A 27,747-nucleotide genomic window follows, 5' to 3' on the forward strand; every position below is an offset into this window, starting at 1 on the left:
TAAAATAAAAATACAGTGGTCATACCCCCTTGACAATAATGGGTTTGAAAGTTTTACTGAATTCAAAAGAAGGGGCGGCTTGTACAAAAAGAGGAGGTCAATTTTAAAGGGAAGAAAGTTTATTTGAAAGAGAAACATTCTTGACATATCCGGTTAGCTAAATGAGCATACTGGATGCAATAGTTACTTCATCGTAAACGTTTGAGTTGGATTGTCTGACAATATATCATTTTAAAACATGGACTGTTCTAAAGATTTCAAAAGCTGAATCATCCATAGCCATTACAATTGAAGTCTTGCGTTATGTTTTCTCCTGCAGCAGTCTTATCACTGAAAGCATCATTGGTATTTTGAATCTCATCCCATTTCACTTCATGTCCATCGTCCAGTTGATAACTGAAATGGAAACGGAAGTGCTTGATTAATAGGCAATGGTTAAAGCAGGTATCATGAAAGAAGAAGTGTATGGATGAGAGGCAACCACTAGCGCGGTGTCATATGCGTGCTACTTAAAGTTTTCGTAAATAAATTTCAATTTTTATAGTACAGAACAGGAAACTATGACCCATTACATTTTAAGTATATCCATACAGAAGGGTAAACGAACTTTTCCCTGGGGCAACCTGGGGTTTAAGGAAAGTCAAGGGGCTAAAAGTTATCTTAAAACCCGTGCACACTCACTTAAAAGGTATGAAGAACTTTTTCCAAGTTTTTTTTTATAGTTTTGACATTTTCAAGGGGTATCTAGTATGTGCCCATTTTAACTAATTATTATTTTTTGCTTGAAAAGTTTTGTCCACCCCCTGTATGGATTTTAAATGTCAGAACACCCAATAAATAGTAAACAAATTAGTGCAGTCAATTCAATTAAACTCTCAAATTCAAATGTTCAATAAAAACCATACCAATTTCTGCATTTTGAAATCTTGGAGCTTTGAATTCATGCCCAGGTCAATTCTTTATAGCTGAAATAAAAATATATATCAGATAAAGATATATTACTGTGTGTACATCTTAAATAGTATATTTTGCAAACAGTGCCTCATATCTTTTCAACAACTTCGATTGAAAGTAAGGGTATTCATTACATGTACACACCTAAAGATCACTACTTTATGAAAAGTATGACTTACTCTTTTCATCTCCTAACTAGAACAAAAAGGTTTCATCTCCAAAGAAGTGTTAAGTGCAATGCCAAAGTGTTACTTTCTGCTTGACACATTTAAAACCTTATTATTGATGTCAAAAAGACAATCGTGACCACTACGTCAAAAGATACCGGCTAACTTTATTGGGAAGGAACTTTGGTTTTTAATGTGGCTAAAATGTGTAGCCGTATCGATTCATTTAATGATCCCCTTTGTAATCTAGCATAAACCATCTCAAAGGGAAAGTATTGTTGCTCGCAAAAACGCCTTTGAAGAAGGAGCGCGTCACAACATGTCAATCCCGAGAGACAATTTCATTTTAGAGAAAATGACAAGATATAGGTAACTCGCAAAAACGTCTGTCACATTGCTGTTTATCTTAAATGTATATATATAAATGGTAAAATTAGCAATAATATGAAATATAAAAATATATTATATTCTGAGCAAAAAAAGGTAACTAAGTTTAGCATAGTTCGAGAAGCGCGTCATCGCCCATAATCTTGTATCCAAACCCCCTCGTTTTTTAGACATATGAATCTTTTGGATCATTTGATTTAAAAAAGTACCAAGCCTTCCCAAAGTTATCCAAAAACACAGAAAATATCTTAAGTCTCAGAATACAGCCAGACAGCAGTATCATCATTTTAATTATATTCTATTTGTGTTTTAACGTTAACAATTATTTTTAGTTATTTAATATATCTTTAAAGTATTTCACCCCTTTGTGAAGGGTTTCAGATGAACCAGTAATGAATAAGTCTCAGATAAACAATTTGAGGAAGTCATAAATGATCTAATTGATCATAAATATCAGAATCAATAATCCAGGATACTGATGCAAAATCAATTGTTATTGATGAGGTATGAATTACTATCGACTACCTTTCGGAATTGGTTCTGACGATTAACAATCGATCATTATCAATTAACTTCCAGTGCATCGATGGTAATTGATTTTTCATTAATTGTTATCGATTTGTCATCAATCATCCATTGATTATTGATTTTGGTTTTCAATGTCACATACTGTGACACAAGCACCATGGTAACACAATACCAATCTAATAAAAATCTGATCAGATGTTACCAAAGATTACTTGTTAATTCCCAGAAAATAAAGTTTGTCATCAAGAAAAGTTTCTTGATTGACAAACACAATAATGAACTCTTAATATACGACACATACGTACAGCTACTTAGCTGTGAAACTCACACAAAAATTTTAAAATAAAATCTTCACTCACTTAACCAAAAGATTAAAATTTTTACATTGAACTTTTACTAATCCAAAAGTGTAATAATACCATAATATTAAAAAATGTTTTAATCATTGGCACAAGAAATTATGTAAAAATCACATGGACCAGACTCTCACTAAATACAATCGACAGCTTTCTTTCACTTAATAACCAACTGAAAACCAATTGATGGATTGTATATCAATCGACTTTGATACTCCAATTGGATTAATTTTCATGAGGATTAAATTTTGCTTCTTTTGATTGTGGTAAACATGTGGTCCTTTGACATTTTTTGAAATTTAAGGTGGCGGTCTACTGCCAAATTTAAAATCATCGAAAAAATAATTGAATTTCGATTTTTGGGTATTTTTAGATCCATTAGTCTTTCTGAACATCCCCTGAAAATTTCAGAGTGATATCTTTATCATTCAGGCTGCGGTGAGCATTTTTTCCTGCTTGGTGCTTAAAAAATCCCCCTAGCAAAAGAAAAAAATCTCCTTTTGATGGAAATGATTTATTTAAATCAAGAATAGACTCTATTGAAGCTAGAAAATTGCTGTACTTTGGTTGTATGTGGTTATGTTTGATTTCTGCGTAAAACTCTCAAGTTGCCACCATTTTGTTTTGCGCATTGGGCTGGATGTGTGCTTTTAGTAGCTGACATAATGGTTTGTAGTAGATATAAATCCAAGTACAACATGATGTAACAAAGATGGAAATGTGAATTATAATGAACTGGACATAACTTCTCAAGATAACATTCTCCACTACTCATAACCACCTTAGGTCAAGTCAGCTCATTGTCAATTCAAGTCTATGTGAATGAAAATATGCACCAGAAAGGTTTTTATGGCTACAGAGTCATCCTGGACTACACGTTTTTTTTTTAAGAAACTAGTTTCACCAAGCAGCCTCAATGTTTCTTAAGAAATCGGCCTTTTGAGCCTTAAATGTTTCTTACATGTTTCTAAACTTTTTGACATAATCAGCCTTATATAAGGCTGGATTAAAAAATGTTATTTTATCATTCTCAGCCTCAGCATGTTTCTCAGATGTTTCTTAGTTTTTAGGCATTCTGAGCATCATGTTTCTTAATAAAGGTGTGTTTCTTAAAAAAAAAAACGTGTATCAATGAACAATTTGTCACAGTTTTATGGCAGTCTTCACCCAAATTTTATGTTTTCGCAAGATCACAACAAAATTTGCTTTGTTTACTGATTTAAGCGCAACACGTTTTTGTTGATTTTTGTACTGTGGCTGAAGAGGACCTTTTAGTTTGTATTTCATTTGCGTTGTATCGCACCATTCAGCCTTTTAACACGCAGCCACATTTTTCTCAGGTTTGCATGTACCTTGTCAGGAATATATCTTAGAATCAGATAAAGACTTTGACTTGAAATTTTCAGGGAAATCGTTGTTTGGCATGCAATGAATTGATTAGATTTTTTAAAAACTGGTTTCCTGACTTAAAATCTCAAAAATCAATTTTTTAGAATTCAGACCCTCTGAAAAATATTTTTGAAAACATTTTTTTCAATTCATTCTGCAAACTTTAGAAAAATTAAACTTAAAAAAGGAATTAACTTCAGCTCAACTCAGTGTTTCAGAAAGTCTGACACAGGATTTTTGGAATACCACCTTGTAAAAAAAAATTCACGGCTTAGACCTTGGGGCTGTCCCCGTAGTACGTACACACTAAGATGTTGAAAATCAAGTACCCCCTCCCCCTGTACGCAAGCGTACACAAATGGCTATACCCCCTCTAGTAAATACGTAGTTTTCCCCTAGTTCTGAACCGCCTCTAAAAGCCTAGGTTGAATGGGGTTAAGAAAACCTAATTATGACGTCATAAATACAAAAAGAAATGTAGAAATATAAGTAGTTTTTGAAGAAATTGGGACACGCGCATAGACCAATTCACTGTGATGTCATTATGTTTTGGTTTGTCTTGTTTAGTCTAGCAAAGCTGCATTGAAATACAGGATAATTGAGACAAATGCCCCCTATTTTGCCCCCAACTTTTGTCTCTTTTACCTTGGTTTTCAAGCTGAAAATCTTAAACAAAAGTGAGACCAAGCGAGATCACAAAAACAAACCAAAACAAGTAAGACGTGGTCTATTAGAGTTAGTTCATGTAATGTTTCCAGCTCACCCAAATAGAGACTAATACGCATGCGTAATATGTCGTTCTTTTAGACCACAAGTGGTTAATTCCCGTGACAATCAAAGAGGAATGAATCTCTAGGGGTGGAACAGTCACTTTCGGTCGGGGTTGTGGATGGCGAAATACGAAATTTGTCGTTCTTTAAAAATTTGTCGTTCTTTTTGTCGCTTTTTAATAGTTATTTGTCGTTCTTTTTAGATGATCTGGAAACGTTAGATGAACAGTCTCATTAAGTTACCCGAGTACGTAAAATTTCCATTTGACCCCTCCCCCTGTCAAAAGCACAAGCTTTTGAGAAGATCCCCCTCCCTCTTAGTGCGTACGTTCTATGTGGACGGCCGCCTTTTCAGATTTCCATTCAGACTTATTTTTGCGCGGGTGTCATCTGAAAAATCGAAACAAAATTTCCCTGAATATTAACTTACTTGATAATCTTTTTTAATTTTTGAGAAGTGAGGTTTGGTTGCCTATCCATTGAACAAAACATTGGTAAAAAAAGATATAGCAAATTATTTATAGAACAGGCTCGATTCCCCATCACCATCAGTCGATATCCAATCAATCAATCAGTTATTGATTGGTCATCAATGAACAATGGTTGGGAAAAAGTTATCGATTGTATAGAGTGGGAGAGTCTGGTATAGAACTGAAAAGTTAAAAAAAAACATACCTGGTCATGCTTGTCAGTTTTGAAGTTTTCAGTGTTTTTCTTGACAGTGTTTCATTTTAATCAGTTGTGATCCACCAAGATTTCATGAGTTGAGTTGTTAAAAGATTAGTTCATTTTTGCTCAAAGAACCACAAAAATATCCTCCCCAGTTTCTTCGAGAATAACTGCAAAAGCGTTTCATACAGTTAATCAGTGATTTGTGGCAAGGATCATGATGTTAGGTTAAGATTTACTTTGAAATAGCTTTAACTTTTGCAAAGTTTGTAGTTCGATACCAACCAGAACAAAATAGTTTCGCGCCACTCTGCTACCATTTTGCAAATTCTATTTTCTTACTTCGTGTAAAGACGGGGGTTACTAGATAGTTTAGTTTTACGCTGGCATTTTATTTTCTGCTACTTTCATGATTTTGTAAAAAACTCTCATTCAAACGATGTAATTTTCTAAACTGTGAAAGTTATGGTAAAAATTTTTTCTAATTTTACAATTGCTTGCTATCATAGCTTACATTTTATGTTACCCCCGTGTTTTTAAATCAAGAGTTTTTAAATTAAGACAGCTCGGAACACAAATCGCTCCTGGAAAAGTGCCCTACTGTAGAGGAACAGCTCATTTTTTCAATTTTTTTCAATTTGCCAGCAAAAAATTTAGCTGTTCCTACTCCAGTAGGGAAGTTTTCCAGGAGCGTCTTGTTTTAAACTGTCTAAGGAGCAGCTCCGAAAAATCGACCGGAACAGCTCTAAATTTCCAGCTGGCTAATTCAAGGAACAGCTCAATCTTTCGATCTTTGTCCAGAAAAAAAAAACTTAATCTCGACCGGAACAGCTCCAGATTTCCAGCTAGTTGGCTACAGGAACAGCTCCCAAGTTCTATATCAGTTGTGAAAATTACATGGAATCAACCCGGAACACATGTGAATTTCCAGCTGGAAAGCTGATATAGAGCTTTCACGATTTTTCCAGGGAACAGCTATGTATTTCCAGGAGCAAATATTTTGAAAATTTCCCGGAACACCTAGGCCATTTCCAGCTGAGGGGGGTCTCCGGAACAGCTATTCCGTCTTTTGCCCTCGGTGGCTGCTTTCGACCCTCCGCCATCCTCCCCGGGCTTATCACCGCCCTCCATATTCAACTCAATCACCCAACCCGTAATCAACTCCAAAAGGTCTTCGATCGCCATTTCTATGCTATAAATAGCATTTCTACAATCGAGTCTGTCACATCAAGTTGCCACACTTGTCAATCCTTAATGAAACTACCCAACGAAACCTACGAGCAAACATCAACAACCCTGCCACACCACCCAGGAAAGATGTTCTCTGCCGACGTTTTACGCCGCACAAAACAGAAAATCTTTGTTTCTCGCGATATTTTCTCGAGCTACACTACCGCCGTTTTTATTCCCGACGAAAAATCTGAAAGTCTTCGTTCTGCTCTTCTATCTACCACGAACCATCTCAGAACACCTTCTACGATCATTCATGTCGATGCCGCCCCTGGCTTTCAGTCTCTCAAAACAGACAAAAGTTTATCATCTGCCGGTATCTTAATTAACTTTGGTAGAATTAAGAATAAAAACAGCAACGCAACAATCGACAAGGGTATTCAAGAGCTCGAAAATGAACTAATTCGTATTGAGCGAGAGGGGAAGCCATTAACCCCGCTTGCTCTCGAGCAAGCCCTCCACAACCTCAACACACGTATTCGATCCCGTGGTTTGTCCGCGAAAGAAATCATCCATAGACGAGATCAATCAACCGGCAATGAAATCGACGTGAAGGACAACACACTTCTTCATCAACACGAGCATCTCCGACAACGAAACCATCAACCCAGTGCCCGATCCAAAGGCCGAGGCGGAGACGCCGCTAAAGATGCTACCGTCCAAGTCGGTGACTTGGTATTCATCAAACAAGAAGGCTCCAAGCATAAATCTAGGGAGCAATATATCGTTACGAACATTGTTGGCCATATGGCTACAGTTCAGAAATTCGATAATTCACGCTTCATGTCTCGAAAGTACGATCTACCTTTGACACGTATATACCCCGCAACTCCCCGCCAACGACTATACTTCCACGACTGGGACAACAATCATATCGGCGACTTCACTTCATCTGACGAGGAAACAACTCTTCAACCAGATGACGTTGCTGACCCTGAGGAAGACACCAACAATCGTGCGAGACGCAATGTTAGGCGCCCACGGTATCTTGATGATTATGTTGTAAATATTGAAGGGTGAAGTGCTGGTAACCTCTCCCCTTATTTCTTGCTTATTTTATTTGGTTATGTTTGAAATGGCGGACAGATTGATAGCACCATTTGTATATAGTTCTGGTTTGTTTGGATTTGGACAAACGTATTTGGCTTGTTGATTTATATTACTTTGGTTTTAAAAGTGGAGAACAGAAAGTAATTGCTGTAATTGATGTACATAGATTGTCTTGGTTTACATTCCATTTTATTGGAGGACAGAAATTGATTGAGCCATATCTTATCTAGTATATTCAGGTTTATGGTTCTAATCATATTATATTATCTCGTTTAGACTAACATGACAGAGGTTTTAAATATATACAAATATTGCATTTGAACTAAACTTGGTGTTCCCATTCAATTCTGGCGCGCATCGCGACCATAAGACCCTCCATTGTGCCAGATTCGAAGGTATGGCTCTCTGGTACTTCAATGGATTTCACTATATCCAGTATCGTATGAAGCGCTGCTGATTTGTTCGTTCCAGAACGTCCCACAACCAGTCCATTTAATATGAGTGGTTCTGTATGACCTGCACCTGCTGTCACGGAACATTGATGGCTACAATAAGATACTGCCACTAACAACGGAATAGAAAGGTAAGGGTGTGCGACACCAAGTATTTTAGACTTGTACTGGATCCACTCTACAATTTCAGCAGGAAACCATTTTGCAAAATCAGTTTCTATGCTCCAACATGAAGTCAACGCGTTCTTGTATTCTTTATCTTCGATGATTGACATGTTCGCTAAAAAAAGTATAATGACAAAATTAAATGAAGGAACTATTGCAAGATATTGTAAGTGTTATTAAGAAAACAACAAAACAATGGAAAGAAAATGTATCTCTCTTTTGAGGGAGAGGAGAGAAGTTTATACCCATATTATAATCAGTTGATCAGATTAATTTAACAAAATAATAAAGCAACTCACCGATTTCCTGATGAACGAACCGCACAAATCCGTCTGTTTATTAAGAATGAGTGATCGTTGAAAAATAATTACATTGCAATGGATTCAAAATTCTAAGAATAAATGACGTCGAAAATCAAAAAAGCATTGTGACGTCAAAATTTAGTCGCAACTATAATGACTTCCTTATAAGTTTTACAAAAATCGCTTTCTTAACGACAAACCAAATTATGCGAAAAGTAAATGGTAAAGCTAGAAATGACGAAGATAAATTTGGAGCTTTTGATTATACTGTGTGGTTTGTACAAAGCAATACCTCTACACACACCGAAGAGATTGGAATTGATTCGTGATAGTGTATCAGAAATCTATTGCGGAGAATCGTGTTGCGATAGGGAAGTGCTTATTGACATAAAAGGTGAACAATCATACTTTCAAAACACACCATTTATATTAAACATCGAAAATTTAGCACGAATTGAAGGAGATCTTCCACGCATGAAAGATATTACAAAAAATCGTTTGAACATTCCTTTAATATTCATACCTGATGTACTGTTTTGCTGTGGGAAGAAATTGAAGATCATAACATCTTTTGCGGAAATCAAGGTTTATTCGTTCAAATCTATATTAGACGGTAAATCATACCATGGAAAATGTACTGTATGCGGAAAATTGGCATACTACGGATATGAAGAGAGAAAAGGAAAACTATCGCGTACTTTTGACGATCTGGATAGAGAAATTATGCTGTTCAACTCCGGTATAGCATTTACCAAGGAATTATTGAATTTAGTAGACAACATGATATGTATCGGTGGTATTTCATTTGAGAAGGTGGCGGATATAATATATGCCAGTGCTGGAATGTCCTCACAATTGAATCCTGATCGATTGGAAGCGACATGGTATTTGTATAGAATGTTGGAATTCAAGAAGACCTTTGAATATTGGCCAAGAAAAGAGAAATCTAGAGAACTAGACCTCGAATTATTGTGCAAATCGGTATTTGACGAGATAAGAACCAAAGTAGATTTCATTTGGAAGAAACATTGTTGCACAGAACCAGGATGCCGTGAAAGATTTCTAGTGTTAGATGGCAACGAGAAACTTCATCGATTAATTTGTGCTGCGCCTAGAGTCAGAGTTACAGGGAATGTTGGTCAGCCAAACCACGCCGAAGCCTGTATACGTAATCCAATAAGAGGAAATCAGTTCCAAGAGAAGTCTAAATATTGTAAGGTGCATTCAAAAGAACAATCCGGTAATACAGACGAGCAAATTGATTTGAGACCAATGACTCGCCAGCGTGCAAAATCACTCAATGAAATAGTGGAAGTGGAGGAAAGTTGTAAAAAAGAAGAAAACATTGATCGCTTTCACGACCGTACTGCTGGCATGTTTTATATATTTCGGTCTTGTGGTGTACGTGTCTGCCACTACGAAATGTACTCCTCAGAGTCACTTTCAGATGTTTACCTGTATCTTTTAGACACATTTGGTGAAAAAGCTGAAGATATTAAAGGTATAGTTTATGATCGCGCCTGTGGATTACATCCCTTTATCAAGCGTTTAAGTGACGAAGGCAACATATCTGCGACTAATTATAAAGAATTAGATTATATAGTAGATATATTTCATGTTGGTAAGCACACTGAATCGAAATGCAACATTGGTAATGAAAATTGCTTATATCATCCCTATATCGATAAATTCCTAAAGGTCATTGACATGAACACCAAAGTGGCGGAACAATCGTTTTCTAAATTGAATCGATTCAAATATTCTACTCGAAAAATGAGTTACTGCAAGAGACTATTATTTTTTAAATTTATTGATCATAGTCATAACAAAAGGCTGACAAAGTAGTGTAATTACACCCCTGTCTTGAGAGTCCAAACTTGAGAATCATATGAAGAGAAGGATCGCTTTTATCATATAGAAGGGTTTTTTGAGATTAAGTAGTAAGTACCGTGGGCTGAGGGTAATAAGTGAAGGTTTAATTTTGTTTTTTTATTCAGTATATAAGTTTTATTATTTAGTTGCGTTTTTTTTTTATATTTGATTTATGTATATAGAGTTTAAATACTAATCATGTTAGCTATTTTATAACTTTATTTGAAATGTGTTTGCCATTTTTTAAGCTCGCTCTGAAAAAAACGTATACCGATGTCATAAATGAAAGTAAAAAGGTTTGAAAGATTATTTTTAACCAAACTCTAAATTTTAATAAAAAATGATATTTGCCGGCGGTTTTCCGCAAATTACCGCGAAACCCGGCGGCGGCTGTGGCTGCGGCGGTAAATTATTCTGATGAAAAATGACATTTGCCGGCGGGTTTCCGCAAATTACCGCGAAACCCGGCGGCGGCGGTAAATTATTCTGGTGAAAAATGTTGATCGCCGGCGGGTTGCCGCAAAACACCGCGAAACCCGGCGGCGGTAAATTATTCTAATGAAAATTGCTATTAATTTTAGACAAGTTCTGACGAATGAGAAATACCGCCGGGTTTCCGCCGGGCTACGCGGTAAATAGATTGATATCTGTGCCTAAATGATCCCATGGCATTTTCCAGGTCGGAAAGTTACAAATATCCGGGGTGGAAAAATAAAAAGTTCCAACCTTGGGATAAGATCATTTTTCCCTGTGTTTATTTGTCTCTATAAATTGTCTCTATAAATTTGTAATATTTCAAATTTTCTTCATTACAGAAACTTTGGAATGGAACAACACTTTCAGAAGTCAAGCTTGTAATTTGTCCATGCAATACAGAGGATAATCATTGGATCCTCCTTGTCCTATGACAATGAGGAAATGTGGATTCTAGACCCGTTAACAACTGAAGTTGATGTTAAAAATAATAGCAACCACAAATTCTGTGAAAAAGCTGGGCTATTTTGACAACAATTTTGTAAAAGAAATGTTGTTGTGAAAAAGAAAGCACATTCCTTTCACAAAGATTTCAAAAACTGTGGTGTTTTTTCAATTTTTTATGAAAGAAAAATATGCACAAGTGAAAATAAAGCACTAAACCCCTAATTTTCTCCTCTCTAATCGTGGTATTCAAAGTCAGTCAGTGATTCTGACCTTCCTCAGCGTCTATTGTTCCTATCTAAAGAAGGGTGTCGAAATTAGGCTAACTTACGGTAGGTACTATGAGATGAACTAACATTGGTCTATTGGGCTAGTTTAGACAAGATTTTCCAAAATTGCTTCTCACCAAAACAAGCTCATTTATGTACTTTGCTTTTATTTTTAGGAATGTCCATTGAAGAGCATTCTAACACCATAACCGTGCGCAAGGAAATCTATCGTATGTTGGTTGAGTTTAACCTGATAACAGATTGCGTATTTTCTGGCCCAGTACGCTGAATCTCTAAAGGCGTGGGCGAAAATGTACAATCTGAAGAATATGGTCGCGCGCCTGTACCCGTAGAATTTTATTTGAGAGAAACGGGTCCGAGTGCCATGGCCTACAATTTTTTGGTTAGGAGATATGTCAAGTTCTCTCAAAGCAAATTCAAGTACAAAACTTTTTCGGAAAAGAAGCATGGAAAAAATTATTGTATTTCACAAACAAGGTTCATGAATATGCTTAAAAAAGAATCTTTTTTGCTTTAAAATGATCACACAAAGGAAAACAAAATATAATAACATTATACACAAATATCTCTTTGAAAAGAGAGAAAAATCTTAAATAAACATCTTTATATTATCAGTAGAAGAAAACTGCTAGCTAGCTATAAAAGATGAATACTAAACAATACTGAATACTTTTATGAAGTTTATAAAGTACAAAGACCAAAAAACTCGAGTTTTAAAGCAATAACAAACATCCATTTTCACCTTCCGCCTCCAATTTCATATCATAAAATAGAAATAAACAATCTAATATTGGAGTATAGCTAACCTGATAACAGAAGTTCGTAATTTTGTTACGCGCACGGTAAAAATTCTACAACAAGATACTTGTTGTGCGCTAAGTTAAAAATGATTCGGTGCCCTATTCATAAACACAATCACGCATTTTTGTTGTCCTTCCTAGTCCTTTTAGACGAACGCGGTCCTTATGATTTCGAGATTGCATATCCGTCAGATTGTTATGTTTTCACACATCCCTTTAGAGCGTGGTGTGCAGAAAACATTCACAATCTGATCTCAGGTTAAGTATAGCCCGATCTCGCATCGAGAAATCCAGGCTATAACAAATAGCTTAAAGCTATTGCTCATAGCCACCATCAACCTCTTTTAGCTTTTCTCGCAGTAAAGTCAAGACGTATCAAATTTTAACCGCAATAATGTAAGTTATTTTAATCATGAAATAACTCAATAATCCTTTCGAATTATATTGTATATAACATAGATTCTTCAAGACAAATAAAAAATAAGATGTCTAAGATGCGTTTTTTCCAATTTTTTCCTCAGAATGAGTGCTGTAAAACCATCAGAAGAGTCGACTTGGACCAATCAAATTCGGAGGACCAAAATCAGGATCATTTGAGATTGCCTCACAAAACAGCTCGTCACTTAAGGACCAAAATCAGGATCCGGCAAATGTACCTTCCAGAAAACGCTCATTGGATACACCTGAAAGTAGTGTTCCGCCGAAGACCATGAAAGTTGAGAGATTCGACATAACTGAAAAGGACAAATCTAACACCTGGAAAATCAAACAGGAACTAGCTGATTATGCCATGAAGCAGATGAATAATTTTGTCTCTGATGCTGATTTAAAAGATGAAATTATGTACCAATATCCCATACCAGAGAATATTAAACACAAGAAGGAAACAGATAGTAATATCAAGTCCCTTCTTCAAGAGCAAAATGCCAAGGATACTATTTCTCTTAACAAGGCTTTTTCAACAATTCAAGACAAGATTTCAAATATTCTTGGTCCATTCTCTCATGTTTGGGAATTTTCAGAGAAAAAGCGAACGCCGTTAACCATGCCTCAACATTAAGTGAAGAGGACATGACAGAGAAAGTGAAAGAGATAATTAAAACCTCTCAAGACTGCTCCAGATTAATGGATATGTCAGTAGCATTGATCGGACAGGTATTCAATGCTATTTCTTATTATCGCCGCAGAAACTCCTTAATGTCCCCTTAATGTCAATAATGCAAAAGTGAAAAACATATTGAAAGAAGGCAAATAAATTTTTGAAGAGGACATGTCAACAAGCCGTCTATTTGGAGAAAAATTTGATGATAGAATTACCGATTTTGTCAAATTGAAGAAGAAGTCAAAAGAATTCTTCAATATAATGGCTGGCATACATAATAAGGTAGCCACATCTCGAACAACACTCAATCTTAATCATCGGTCCTTTCGTGGGGGCCCCCTCCCCAATACATCTGGAGGAAGCCGTCCTTCCTTGCAACTTTGGCTACCCTCGCTTTCTCGCTCAACATTACACGCCCATGGATCATCCAGTGACGTGTCTTATCATAGGATCACCGGAATCAGGAAAGACGACGGCAGTCTTTTTGGCTATCGCTGGAATAAAAACCAGCATAATACGTACTATTAAATAATAAGTACTTTTAAATATTCATTCACAATTAATATTACTAGTGGGCTACAAATTTCGGACAGTGAAAAGAATCCTGAAAAAAAATTTCCATTTTGGATCCTTTTTGATAGATTTAGCTTGAAGATAAAATGGTGTAAATGGGGGCATTTAATAATTTGATTGATCGTGTAGATCAGACTTACGCGCTCAAGTTTTTGGTTTAATATATAAAGAGTGGGGGTTACAGGTTATCTGATCTGGTATTTTTCTTCCTACAGTCTTAACTTTTTTCTTTTTTTTTGAATTTTAGTCACTTTCATCTGTTCGACAATGTTGAACTTTGCGTCTCTAGTTGAATCATGGGTTGTTTGGTGAAAGCGTTCACAAGCTGGAATTGTTTCTGGGCTTTAGTTTTATAGTTATTGAATTTTTTCTCCCTTTTACCGTTAAATTTGATATTTGATGTATCCCAGTCATGTTACAGATGCTTTTGCAGTTCACTTTGTGGAAAATCGGATACATTCTTTTAGTTTGTTGACTGCTATCAGATATCTATGTTTGTTCATGAAGATTTTTTAAGTTTGGTTCAATAATGATCTAATTGCTAAAGAGATGCAATGTAATTTCAAGAACTACAAAATTATCCGAGAGTTATCCGTCTTAGATGCACCCCTTTGGTGGGAAGACGTCGAAAACAAGAATGGGTTCTTTGAAGATGGTACTATGATGGTTTATGATAAGGTGAGTGTCTCCAATTCTGAACAATATTTTGAAAAGGGTCAACCATTGAGGTAGTTTAGCTCTTGAAATAAGTAACTCCTCATTCAAATGTACAACTGGGATTCAAAGAGTTAAAAACGTTATTTATTTATTTATAGAACGCAAAGAAGATGAGTAAATGCAGTCTGAAAGTACAACAAATGGCTTTTTCTAGACAGATTTCGAGGGAGAGAGACTCCAAAGATAAATGTTAGTTTAAGAATACTCACTACCATTGCTATGTAAGGTGACACTTTTCTCACGTGAAAGCTGAAAGATGAAAACAAGGGAATCCCATGCTTGTTAACTCCAATTTAATTAAAACTCTCAAGTAAAATCCAGTACCCTTAGCTATTGGACTGTTCAGACATGATTGATATTCTTACATTAATGATTTATTATTTTAGACTTATGGAGAGGATATTGATTATCCCATTCCATGCGAACCAACAATTCAAGGACTTGCATGATTTAGGGGAGCTCCGTGATGACTTGGTGTCATTTCTCAAGTTGGCAGAAGATTTACTGCCGATCCTATTGCGCATAAATTTCGAAGTGATTTTACGCATAGAGATGGAGCAGCTGAAGTACTCGGGGAGATTCCCAAAATAAAGCGATCTCGGGACATCCATAACTATGGCCTGTTGTTAACATGGGAAAAGGTTTATGAACATTGAACGAAACTGTGACAGTCAGTCATGACACTAAGATTTCGAAGATCTTTCGTTAAGAACAAAGTCTTTCAAGCAAATCAAAAGCTAATTTAAAACAATGGGATATTTCAAAGGCTAGTACTTCAAGAAAATTTTGATTTTAAAGCTTTAGGTCTGTACATAGTGAAAAGTTGGTTTTGAATAAATATGTTGATAAAACTTTTGATACTTGTTCCCAGACGTAGTACACTATAAAATATATTCATATATAGTATAGTATATAGTAAGTATGTCTAAGCTGTCTTTATTCCATAGATTAATGGTTCGAGATTTATAATGAGTCATATTTTAGGAATTTCATTTCCTTTTTTCGAAGGGTTAATTTCGTTTTATCATATGAATTAGTTAATTTTTCTTGAGGCTTACATGTTGTTATGTAATGTAATTATGTTTCAGTTATGTAATTAGCGAACGGGTTTATGATTTTATTTTACGAATTTCAGTCAGTACTCTTAGGTTCCAAATAAACGAAACCCCGCTTGTTAATTTTTCGAAGATTTTCCAACCCCTCGAACCTTGATAGGACACCCCATTTATCAACTTTTAAGAATATTTTCAGTTGTCAAAGCGAACTCCCACTATTTTGCTCTAAATAGCCCGATTTTAGCCTATATTTACCTGGCCTGGAGATCCATGCTATGATTTCTTATTTTATATACTGATGGTGAAATATATAGCATGGTATTGGCTGAGAGTTTGAATTTCCCAGATCCTAATAACGGTTGAAAACATAGCCAATCAAATTTTGTTATTGTTTGTCTGGTCACACTTTCTTAGAGAATTCTTAGCTTCCGAAATTTGGTTTTTATTTTAGTAAGTGAGGACGGCGCTAAATTCGAATTTCCCACTGTAAGATTTTTGAGGCAGATCTGTGCCTCACAGGTCATACACGTCCTGTATACATCAGATTATAAAAAATACAGGACGGTTCTCCTGTCTAATATTTACCTTTAAAAATTACAATTTCGAACCCTCCAGCAATTATCCCCCCTGCCCGTTTATTATCCATTTAACATCCCTCTAACTTCTTTTTCAAGGTATTTTCTCATTGGGATTGCGCAGTTATGTGTTATTGTTATGTCCTTTTAGAGCTTTTTCGCAAATCGGATAGAAATCGAAATTTTTGAAAAAACATTGAGAAACATTTTTTCCAGTCGAATAATAAGAGCCACCTATTTTAGAATAGAGCGAGGAGATACGTATTAACATATCAAAAGTTGGCTTATTTTCGTAGTTGGCACCTAAATTCACGAAAATTTATCCCATTAAAGTATGGTTCATGAGGCAATTTATTAGCTGTTGCCATTGTAATTTTGTTTTTACCCTAATTGTTTTTAAACACATGTTCAATAAAGATACAAATACATACATAATGATAGAAATGTGCCGACTGCCAGAAGTATTCAATTGGCTATTATTTCAATTAAAATTGGCGAATTTTCAACCTCAGTCGCCTGTTGTTATATCTGACACGTTTTTGCATGAAAGCTTACTTCGCCATTCCTTTTTACTTCTTTTCTGTATTCGCAAAAGTTGCGGTTAAAAATTCCCCTCAAAGCTAAGAATATCAAAGCAAACAGATGAGACATGGTTAATACATTGAAAGTAAAACTTTTAGGAAACTTTGGTGCGAAACTACCTGAGGGGGGGTACTAGGGTTGCGAGCTGAAGGGGGGAGGGTGCCGCCCGACGAAATTTTGGGAATTTTACGACCCTTATCGGGACAAATTTGACTAATTTTGACCAAATTTCGATCTTTCAGGGGGTAAAAAGTTGAAATTTTCCTATTTTTCCGACCCTTAGTGGGACTAAAATTAGATTTTCTGATTTTTCCGACCCTTAGCGGGACTTTGGAAGTCCAAAAAAGGTACCCTTAAGGGCGGCACATACCGTGCGCTCCATTTTCCTCAGTACCCCCCCCCCCGGAATAATAATAATACGCCTTTGACCCGATGCAGGTAAAACACTAATCAATACAATATAAAACAAAATAAATTCTATCTAATCATTTTACACTTAAATTTTTCTTTCGAGCTCGGTGCTCTTTTCTCCGTCGATAGCTTGCAATTCTATTCTCATTGACTTTACCACACATACCAGCAATTGAGCTTCTCCATACCGGGCGATCACCAACTATATCTTGCCAACTATCCAACATTCTTCCCAACTTGAGCACACTTTTGCACGTATCTTTATATCTCAACTTCGGACGACCGACAGAGCGAGACCCTTTATCGAGTTCGCCATACATTAGAGATTTTACGGGACGGTCATCATTCATCCTTGCGACGTGGCCGAGCCAACATCTTCAGCGCCAGATCGTTGCAACACCTCCTCATTACTCACAAAATCACTCCACTTGATACGAAGAATCTCTGTCAAGTGTCGTTGTTGAACGGTACGGAGCTGGTTGATGTTATCTCGATATAGTGTCCATGTCTCGCAGCCGTATGTGAGGAGAGGTAATAAACATTGGACATATATTTTCAATTTTGTGGAGATTTTGATATCATGGGAATCGAAAACACGTTCACGAAGACAAAAATCTACTAAAATCAATTTGGATTTAGAAAGAACCATAACACGTCTCATGCTATCTCTGCTATTACTGAAGAAATTAGAGCAGCCCTTGATCAAAATGAGTTTGCAGTGGGAATATTTGTAGACCTCCAAAAGGCCTTTGACACCGTTGGCCATGAAATTTTATTAAATAAACTTTAACACTATGGTATCAGGAATGGTCCTCTGGCACTTTTTCGATCCTGTCTTACAAATCGGGAACAGTGTGTTAGAATACGAAACAATTACTCAACTTTCAAACAAGTCAAGCATGGAGTTCCCCAGGGGTCCATTCTTGGTCCTCTACTTTTTCTAATTTATATAAATGACCTAAACAAATCCATCAAACACTCTAAAACCTTCCATTTTGCTGACGACACTGGACTTCTATGTCGTGATAAGTCACTTAAAAAACTAAACAGTAGAATAAACCAAGATCTTACAAACCTTGCTATTTGGCTCAGATCAAATGCCATCAGTCTTAATACTAAAAAAACTGAAATTGTCATTTTTCGTCGAAAAGGCAAAAATATCAACAAAAATCTAAATTTCAGGCTCAGTGGACAAAAACTCAAATTCACTAATCGAGTAAAAAACCTTGGTATTCTAATTGACGAGCACCTGCTCTGGGATGCACAAATCAATGCACTTTGTATTAAACTTTCTAAAGCAACTGGTATTTTGACCAAAATGAGACACTTTCTTTGTTACAAAAATCTACTTGGACACTACTATGCACTTTTTGAATCGCATCTAAGTTATTGTATTCACACTCTTGGTTTCATAAAACGAGATCATTTCAATAAACTTTTTTCACTACAAAAAAAAGCACTCAAACTCATTCACTTCAAAGGCCCTAGGGACTCGGCCACTCCTCTTTTCATTCAATCAAAAATTCTCCCCATTGAGTCTCTAATAATTTTGAAACACTCAATCTTCGCCCTTGAAGTTATCCAAAATAAATCTCCTAATTACTTCAATGGTTTTGTAAATAAGCTCGGAAACAGATCTGGAAAGCTAGCATTCGTCCTTTCGAAATCAGTCACCTATGGGTCTAACAGCCTGAAAAACTCTATTGTAAGAAGCTGGAATCAAATAATTCCAAAGTTAAACCCTTTCAACTCTGAGGCTATCTCAAAAAGCTCCCTTAAACGTCACATAAAAGCCAAGTTATTATTCGATCTTATTTAATTTTTCTCTTAGGTTCTCAAACCCTTGTTATGAAAGTACGAACTGATGCTTCACCATCATCATCCATCCCCCTGTTGTTTTTTTCTAAACTGATTTATGACATCCATTGCACCTGCTAATCACTCTCTTCTCTCCTCTTTCCTCACTTTTCCTTCCATTCTCTTTTTGCAGAGTCCCCCTTGTGTCTCTAATCATTTAGTTTCCTTTAAGATTGCATACAAATTACTTAACTTTTTATTACCTATTTTTCACTAGGATTTAATGTTTTCTGTTATATTTATTTTTGTTTTTACGCGATTTTACATTACTAGTACATGTCTTGCAGCACTCAATGCTGTCAACTTTCAACAAACTAGGTTCCCATATAATTTCTAGCTTTTAGTAGCTCTCCGTATGGTTTATTGCCTCTTGACAAAATGAGCTATCCTTTTTACGGTTTATATTTTTTCATTTATATTATATGCACCCTCCGTGGTGTTTTTTAAAAAATGTACATAGCTTTATTCGAGTTAAAACCGAAAGATCTTATCTTATCTTATCTTAAGACGTCCATATGCGGGTGATAGAGCTTGAATTCGAGTGATTAGTTCAGCGTTCACCGGACCGTCGCTGGTAACGATACTCCGAGGTATTTGAACTGATCTACACTTTTCAGTGATGTATCATCTATGAAGAACTGCTCTTCAGGACCGATAGACATGGTTTTAGTTTTCTTGATGGTGATAGAAAGACCCGTACGTTTGGCCATATCATTGTAAGCTGTTAACAGAGTCTGTAAACCGAGAGGTGAGTCACTGAATATTGCAATGTCGTCAGCATATTGGGCTTCTCTGATGAAATCGAGAAATATTTTTGTTTTGGCTTTCAATCTTTTTAAATCAAAGAGATCAACATCATAACGAAACCTAATCTTTATGCTGAAGAGAAGTACAGCAGCATAGATACCATAAAGAGTGGGTGCGAGTTTGCAGCCTTGTTTTACGCCACTGCGGTATTCGAACGGCTCCGTTAGGGTTCCATCGACTATAAGACGAGCGTTAAATTGGGTGTATAGATTTCGTATGAGTCTGACGAATTTTGGAGGACAGCCAAGCTTTCCCAATATCTTAAACAAGAATTCTCTATTGACGGTATCATACGCTTTAGTGAAGTCGACAAAGACAATGAACATATGCTGGCGTTGCTCTTTGGTTTTCTCCATTAGCTGTCTCAACGTGAAGATTCCATCGATGGTACTTCTGCCTGAACGATAACCCGATTGTGATTGTGGATAGACTTTCTCAGCTATGCGATTTAGCCTTCGCAAGAGGATGTGGGCAAACAGCTTTCCCATGACACTTAGGAGTGATATTGGCTCCGGTCTCCTTTTTTGAACAGTATGGTGATGTTTGGGTCTCGGACTTCTGATGGTAAGTTTTCAGTTGCCCAAAACATCGAGATGATAGTAAAGATGAAGGCTTTCAGGGTGTTTCCACCATGTACAAGTACTTCTGGTAGAACACCATCGGGGCCATGACTTTTACCAAGTTTGGTGTTTTTTAGGGCAGTATCGAGTTCACCTTCAGTAATGGGGAGATCTAACGTCTCTTCGATTGGAAGTTGTTCAATGTTGTCGATGAGACTTTCGTCGACATCGGTCGGTTGATTGAGAAGATCGCTGAAATGCTCAACCTACCTCTCTTTGATGTCTGGAGTCGATGTAAGGAGGGCACCATTTTTTGATCGAATGGGATGATTCGTCTTGCTTCTCGGACCGTAGACTTTATTGATTGCTGCGTAGAACTCTTGGTGGTTTTTGGACTGGGCGAAATATTCAGCCTCTGTCGCTCTTTCTTGAAACCATTGGTTTTTCAGCTGACTGATACGATCACGCAATTCGATTCGATTCATACGTTTATCTTTGATGAGTCCTTGTATTTCTTCATCATGATCGTCAAACCAATCATTCGATACCTTTTTCTTTTGATCAAAGGTATGCTTTACAGCTTGTTGTAAAGTCAATTTGAACTCTTCCCAGTTGTGTTCACAGTCTGGAAGTTTTTCGACGAGAAAAGATTGTAAGCGTAATTTTCTTTCAGACGTTAACGTAGTGTCGAACTTTTTGGGAGGTTTTAACCCTTTCTTTTTAGGTTGAATTCGGAAGGAACAATTGGTAATTAGCAACTTGTGATCGGTGAAGCAGTCAGCTGTAGGGTCGATTTTGGTGACATTGATGTATTGTTTTGCATGGGGATCAGCAAGTACGTGGTCGATTTGGTGGAGATGTTTTGACCGGGGATGTTGCCAAGTAGTTTTTAGATTATTTTTCATTTGAAACATGGTACCCATTACAGACAATTGATACCTGGAACAGAATTCAAGTAAGATTAGCCCGTTAGAGTTCATATTTCCTACACCATGTTTACCAATGATGGATTGCCAGGATGACCAGTCGCGACCGACACAAGCATTCAGATCACCAAGCACAATAATTTTGTTGTTTCGGGCGTCATCTAGACAATCACCTTTTTTTTCATCTAGAATGAAAGTGGGCCCTGGGATTTCCCGTTTAAAGGATGAGATCATTCCCTAGCACCATCCTACCCACTAGAGTGGTTTGAGTACCTCAAAAGAAGAAATTTTTGCGAGAATTTAATTTCGCGGATGTCGGGTTTTAATGATTAAAATTTAGGTGAAAATGTTTTATTACCTAAATGAAAAGTAGTGAGAGTGTTGAGAATGAAGAGTGTACAAACTGTAGTGAGAGCATTGAGAGGGGTGAATGGATTGAGTGTAGTGAGAGTATAGAGATTGCGAGATCAATGAGAGGGGAGGGGGTGAGTTAAGTTACTGAGTGCATGGCGAGCGCATAAATAAAGTAATACATTGCATATTACCTAGTATCGTATTACATTTTTACTTTGGCTGTCACACGTTAATATACTCCATGAAATGTCACACTGCATGAAATATAAATCTAGCGGACAACTTATTTTCGAACATATTATATTTTCGGACCTGCGTTTTGTGATATGTTAACTAGCGCATTTTGAATTCAGTTATTCCAACTTTTCGCTTAACGGACAATCCGTATTGTTTGAATTTTCGGGTAATTCGAAAATGTAAACATTTCGTAAATCGAAAAGTTACGAAAAACTCATATAATCGTATTCCGTTTTTAGGAAATCTAGTGTTTTCGGGGGAACCGAAAATATCAAGTTTTCGAAATGCGAAAAGCAACGAATATATCGAAGATCGGATGCTATATTTTGGATATCATAAATTTTCTGATTATTCAGAAATTTGAGATTTTCTTAAGGAAAGAAACTGCGAAAATCTTAATCATCGGATAATGGAAAAGCTGCGAATTCCAAAGATATCGTCATAAAGATAACACCCCTGTCTCATTGACCCGGTGAGAATTTATTAGCCAGTGGGATAAAATATGAAGGAGCTAAATGCTAATTCTTCTATAAAGTATGGCGTACTATTTGGTTAGGTCTTTATACCAAGAAAAAAAGTTTAGTAAAGATGAATAACAAAACGAAAATCATTGGTAAAATCTATCATAAAATCATTGATTTTATTTTTCATTTAACTTACAAGTCTCAACTAAAATGCCCTAAAAAGTAGAATTTTAAAAAGAATAAAATATTAACGATAAGCAGAAATTCAATAATAGGTTAAAGCAAAGATATGGAGAAAGAAAATAGACCACACAATAATTGCCCACAATTCTTTCACCTTAATTCTTTTGTTTTTTTATTCAAAGCGGCATATCTTTTCCATATCTCTGGTCATTTTGAGTTGGTCATTGAGATTTAATAACTCGAGATGCAAAAAGATATTGGCTACGATTACGTATGAAAAGGTTTTGAAATATGCTTGATTGATTTAAAACTCATTATTTGGATGTTAAATTAACTGGAAAAACGTATAGTTATCATCATCGATGGTAGCAAATATCAAATTATTCTACAAGCGCAAGCAACATGCTCGAGGTATAACTGCCATCAGTTTTTGACTGTTTTTTTCAAATTTGAAATGAACCAACTTTGCAAAAATTCTTTGAACAGGTACAAAAGATGATGCTCCACTCGGTTTGGTGAGAACGTTATCCCAAACTTCTACAGGTTTTCCAAACAGATCTCGATGATTGCTCTCCAAGAACCAACTAGCTTTAGCAAAAACGTGTGAATAATGTTGATCACCAAAAAACACATTATGTTTAATGAAATACAAAATCTGGCCAGGAACAGGTTTAAGGTACATTTCATCAGGAGTTGAAATCAGAAGGAAATTGATAATACCGAAGGTTGTAATATTGCATAAATAAAAAAGTCAGGGATAGAAAATGGGAACTTGCTGAGTTTAAATATACCTAGAAATCCACAAAGTTTACGGCATGCTGGAATGTCACACCCGATGCACAAAAGCGCCAAACCAAAAGTTTTGAAAACTCTTCCAATTTTTATTTTGAAGCCAACAGTCCAAGCTTCCTTCAATTCATTAACAAAAGGCTCGAGAAATGAGTTGATGTTGGCTGGCTCCTTTGTCATTGACGGAATAAGGCCAACTAAGACGATATTTTTTGGTTTGAATCTCTCACTTCTCGGCAAATTCATAATGACTAGATAAATAGCTCCTATGCTATATTTGACATGCTTATATGGATTAAACCAGTCCACGTTCAGCATGACACCGTAGTTTCTTTTCTTTAAGAAAAAGTCATAACCATCAGGATCGGAGAATTTCTTCCACATTTGACCATCATAAACATCAGACATAACATTTTCCTGTGTAGTTCTTTCCCTCCATTTTTCGCAATCTTCCTCGAATCCTTTTCGCTCCAAAAGATTCGTTAAGCTCTGTTTGATCGATTTGTAACAATAAGTTTTGAAGGGAACAAAATTTGTTTCTCCCGAAGGGGTGGATACCTTCGACAAAAGCAGCTGTCCGCATGGTTTCCTGTGTTGTCTCTGAGGGTGATTTGGAAATGCTATATTATTACATTTCTTGGAAAATTTCTCTCCTCGAATTGTTGTAAAACAGTCCTTAAAACTATACAGTTTATAACATTTGGTACACACAACGTATTTGGAAAATTCGTTCTCTGATTTATTTATAAGTTTTTGAAACTTATGCAAACTTGAAGGAAAGTTCCCGACTACACTTCCAAGAACCGGAACACATGAAACAAGAGTCATCAGTAAAACGAATAAAAAATTTAGCAAACTTTTCAAGGCATTGTCAGTGATTCCAAACGTATATTGCCATAAGGCCAAAAAGCGACATGAATATCTGGTGAATAGGGTGGTCTCAATTTCCTCTGAATCCATTTCAATATCAGCCGCTTCATTTTCAAAATCTCTAACCATTTCAAGGAAAGTCTCAGGATCATGAATAAGTTCTTCTTCAGCGTTTGCTTCATTCTCCTCTTCACTTTTCTCAATTTCTGAATCTGGGGAATTCAAGATAAACAAGTAGCCACATTGAAAAAATACAAAGGAGTGCGATCCTTGTAAAAGGATAATGCAAACCAATTTAAAGTCACTTCATCGTAGTTCTTTGACAGTGTCTAAAAGCGTCTCTGATTAATGTGCAAGAGAAATTAATGCAAATCTTGATGGGATTGGAACTCGTACAAGCACATCAAAAGTAATAATTATGACAAGAAAAAAAGTCTATTTCTAGATTCTGCGCAAACTCTGTTATTCTTAATGGAATTTCTCTATCAACTGTGTAGGTAACTAAACTGAATTATTTCTATTTAGTCCCCATTCTGGTGACAACAAAAGGTTGACTGAAGAAGCCATCAATAGGGTTCTTGGCCTACATCCTGAAATGGACAAGAAAGAACTCAAAGGTATGAGCTTTGTATAAAAGTAATTAATTTTAATTAACCTTAATTTCCGCTTAAATTGATTGATTATCAGCACCTTTATTTATGTTATCAATTTACTTTGCTTTATTATTACAAGTATTATATTTACTTTTGTATTTGCTGGTAGTGGTATACAAATGTTCGATTTTTACATAGTAATCATGCTTTTGAAAACGTTATAACATTTTTTTACATTTCAAATTTTTTTAATTAAACACTTTGATCCCTTTAGCTGCTGCTGTCATCAACTTTCGCTCGAGAAAGGATACCAAAAGGAAGATGGAGAGGAATCCTAACTACAAGACGGATTCTGCAAAAAGCAGCCGCAAAGATACTGTAAGTTTACCTGTACTGTGTGTGAAAGCAGCAAGCACAAACCATTTTATGGTAAACAAATCCATCTCTATTGCCAAGATAATCCATAATTCTGCATAGTTATCATTTATTGTGTATGAATGTATTCTTGGGTTGAGACCTTTTAATTTACAGTACTTTTTTGTCAGTCAAACTTTTGTCTATTCTAAATGATTAAACTGAAAATTCTGGCAAACAATGATTTCCATACATTTTGAAATATTTAATACAATATTAAATATTGAAATTGAAAACATATTTTTGCTGCATCAATAATTCTCCTGGTTCGTTTTCTTTATCTTTACAGAAGTTAAACAATCGCAGACGAGCACTGCAGAGTCTAAACGTTGACGCAATGACACGTGCAACCATCACAAAAATATTGGTGCCTGAGTTAATGTCTTCAGAAGACGAGGAAGAAGATGGCGAAGAAAAGATGTTCATAACTCGAAAATTAACCTGGAGATCAGAGGGTGTCGATAGCTGTTTGTCGAAACTGGATGAGATACACAAACAATCGCAATCGAAGCATGCCAGGTATCGTGCTTTCAAGCGAAATCCTGGTCCTCCGTCTTTAAGACCAGAACCTGTCTGGTCTCCAGAAATGGAGAAAGTTTTTAGTTATTTTGATGAATGATTTCTTTGATAAAATTACTCTATCGAAATTTTCTTTTCTTTTCCCCTAACTGGATCTGCGTGTTCTTGCTTTAAAATATGTAAACATGATTCAAATTACCCACTTTTAACCAGGCTTTGTGAAGCTTTTTTAGCTCTTTCTTAGCTCTTTCTTAGCTCTTTACCAATAATTATTGGTGTTCTGGGAAATAATCCACAAAATAGAGGGAAATTAGTTTAGGAAAATGAAGGTTTTGGTAGGCAAAATAACAAAATAAAACTAATAAAGCTAAGGCTACACGAAAGCTCTTTCTGTAATCATGCATTGCAATTTCCTTAAAATACGCTCTTAGGAAACCCCTAAAAGATTGCAGAAATGCTGCACCAAATTATCAGATCTATTTTGTTCAGCACTTCTGCAATTTCAATCTCACTCAAAGGATTTCATAAATTTATTATTGTTCTTTTGGCGCTTCATAGTCGCGTGAGAGACTTTAAAAAGGGCGGCTGTCTGAAGCTATTCACAGGTTGTTAGATTATTTACACATGGCTTTCTAGACGACCCACTAACGTAATAAGAAGAGATGAAAGTAAAATGATAAATAAAGATATTTTCGTTTGAGTTTACGAATTAGAAAATAACTAAATTTATTTGTACTATGGAGCCAAACTTTTTCATGTCCAGGCACGATTGCATTGCAGGATTACAAAAAAACCTCTCGTGCCTTAGATTAAGCATTTTTTCTTATTATAGATGTAAATATATCTAAAGTAAATTCTCTTAAAATATAATTGTAAATCATTTTGTTATTATTTTGGTATACAAAGCTTGTTAATATGTCAATATTAATATATGTTTTTTTCTTATAGATGTAAATATATCAAAAGTAAATTATCTTAAAATATAATTGTAAATCATTTTATTATTATTTTGGTATACAAAGCTTGTTAATATGTCAATATTAATATATGTTTTTTCTTATAGATGTAAATATATCAGAAGTAAATTCTCTCAAAATATAATTGTAAATCATTTTATTATTATTTTGATATATAAAGCTTGTTAATATGTCAATAAAGGTTCCTACAGAGTTAATCATTTTACTATTTGCATTTATTTGTTGTTAAAAATATACTGAATAATTACTCGTGAAACTGTTGAACATTATTTCTTGACTACTGTTACTTGATTGTCAAGTAAATTACCGTGGGAGTAGAATAACTTTTGAGTGTTTCGATTCGATTCAGCTGGAGAAAATTACAAAACATTCTGGTCAATATTTTTTTAAGCATTCATTTGCAATTTCAGTTAGTACTTATTACGGATTTATTGTCACAGATACTTAAATTTTCTACTATTATCGGCTCCGACTACTTGTGTTTTCGTCGGATAAATTTCAGACATAGCATAGTTTCGCAACGTATCGGATTTGGATTGTTACTATATCGGAAATGCGATAGATGATAAAAACGTTTTAGTAGATAGGTGCCCTTATCTTATTCCGAAAATATCATTTGTTCGCATAACGAAAACTTGCGAAAATTAGACCTTTTCGGCTCTTTTTTCCATATCGCCGTGTCAATTCAAGACAGACTTAAGTCCATTTTTTCCATTTCGAGATAATCGACTTTAAAGGTTTCATTTGCCTATAACTTTGGAACAAATAATGCCTTAGGTCCATATTTTAGATATTATGGGGATATTATGGTTATCTTTTTGTGGTTTAAAGGATATTTACATGACTTGCACCAGAGGGTCTGAAATGGCAATTGTAGGACTTA

General features: G+C 35.7%; 1 protein-coding gene and 1 long non-coding RNA gene across 2 annotated transcripts; one reads left to right on the forward strand and one right to left on the reverse strand.

Moving 5' to 3' along the window:
* Positions 1-310: 310 nt before the first annotated feature.
* Positions 311-5,318, reverse strand: LOC136815462 (uncharacterized). The gene is made up of 3 exons (XR_010847718.1): positions 5,227-5,318; positions 906-965; positions 311-396 (listed from the first exon to the last, which is right to left on the reverse strand). It is a non-coding gene; the product is annotated as an uncharacterized lncRNA (long non-coding RNA).
* Positions 5,319-24,842: 19,524 nt separating this feature from the next.
* Positions 24,843-26,004, forward strand: LOC136815377 (uncharacterized). Its single transcript, XM_067071816.1, has 3 exons — positions 24,843-24,978; positions 25,229-25,332; positions 25,658-26,004. Exons 1-3 carry the CDS (start codon positions 24,957-24,959, stop codon positions 25,985-25,987), a joined length of 456 nt encoding a protein of 151 aa, XP_066927917.1. The 5' UTR covers positions 24,843-24,956; the 3' UTR covers positions 25,988-26,004.
* The last annotated feature ends 1,743 nt before the right edge of the window (positions 26,005-27,747 follow it).

This window comes from Clytia hemisphaerica, unplaced genomic scaffold (assembly GCF_902728285.1).
Source record: "Clytia hemisphaerica strain Z4C2 unplaced genomic scaffold, Clytia hemisphaerica genome assembly, whole genome shotgun sequence".
In the NCBI taxonomy this organism is placed as follows: Eukaryota; Metazoa; Cnidaria; class Hydrozoa; order Leptothecata; family Clytiidae; genus Clytia; species Clytia hemisphaerica.

Coding starts and splice junctions, on each gene's coding strand:
- LOC136815377 (XM_067071816.1), top strand. CDS start 24,957: ATGGACAAGAAAGAACTCAAAG. Junction 24,979..25,228: donor GGACAAGAAAGAACTCAAAG/GTATGAGCTTTG, acceptor TGATCCCTTTAG/CTGCTGCTGTCATCAACTTT. Junction 25,333..25,657: donor AAAGCAGCCGCAAAGATACT/GTAAGTTTACCT, acceptor TTATCTTTACAG/AAGTTAAACAATCGCAGACG.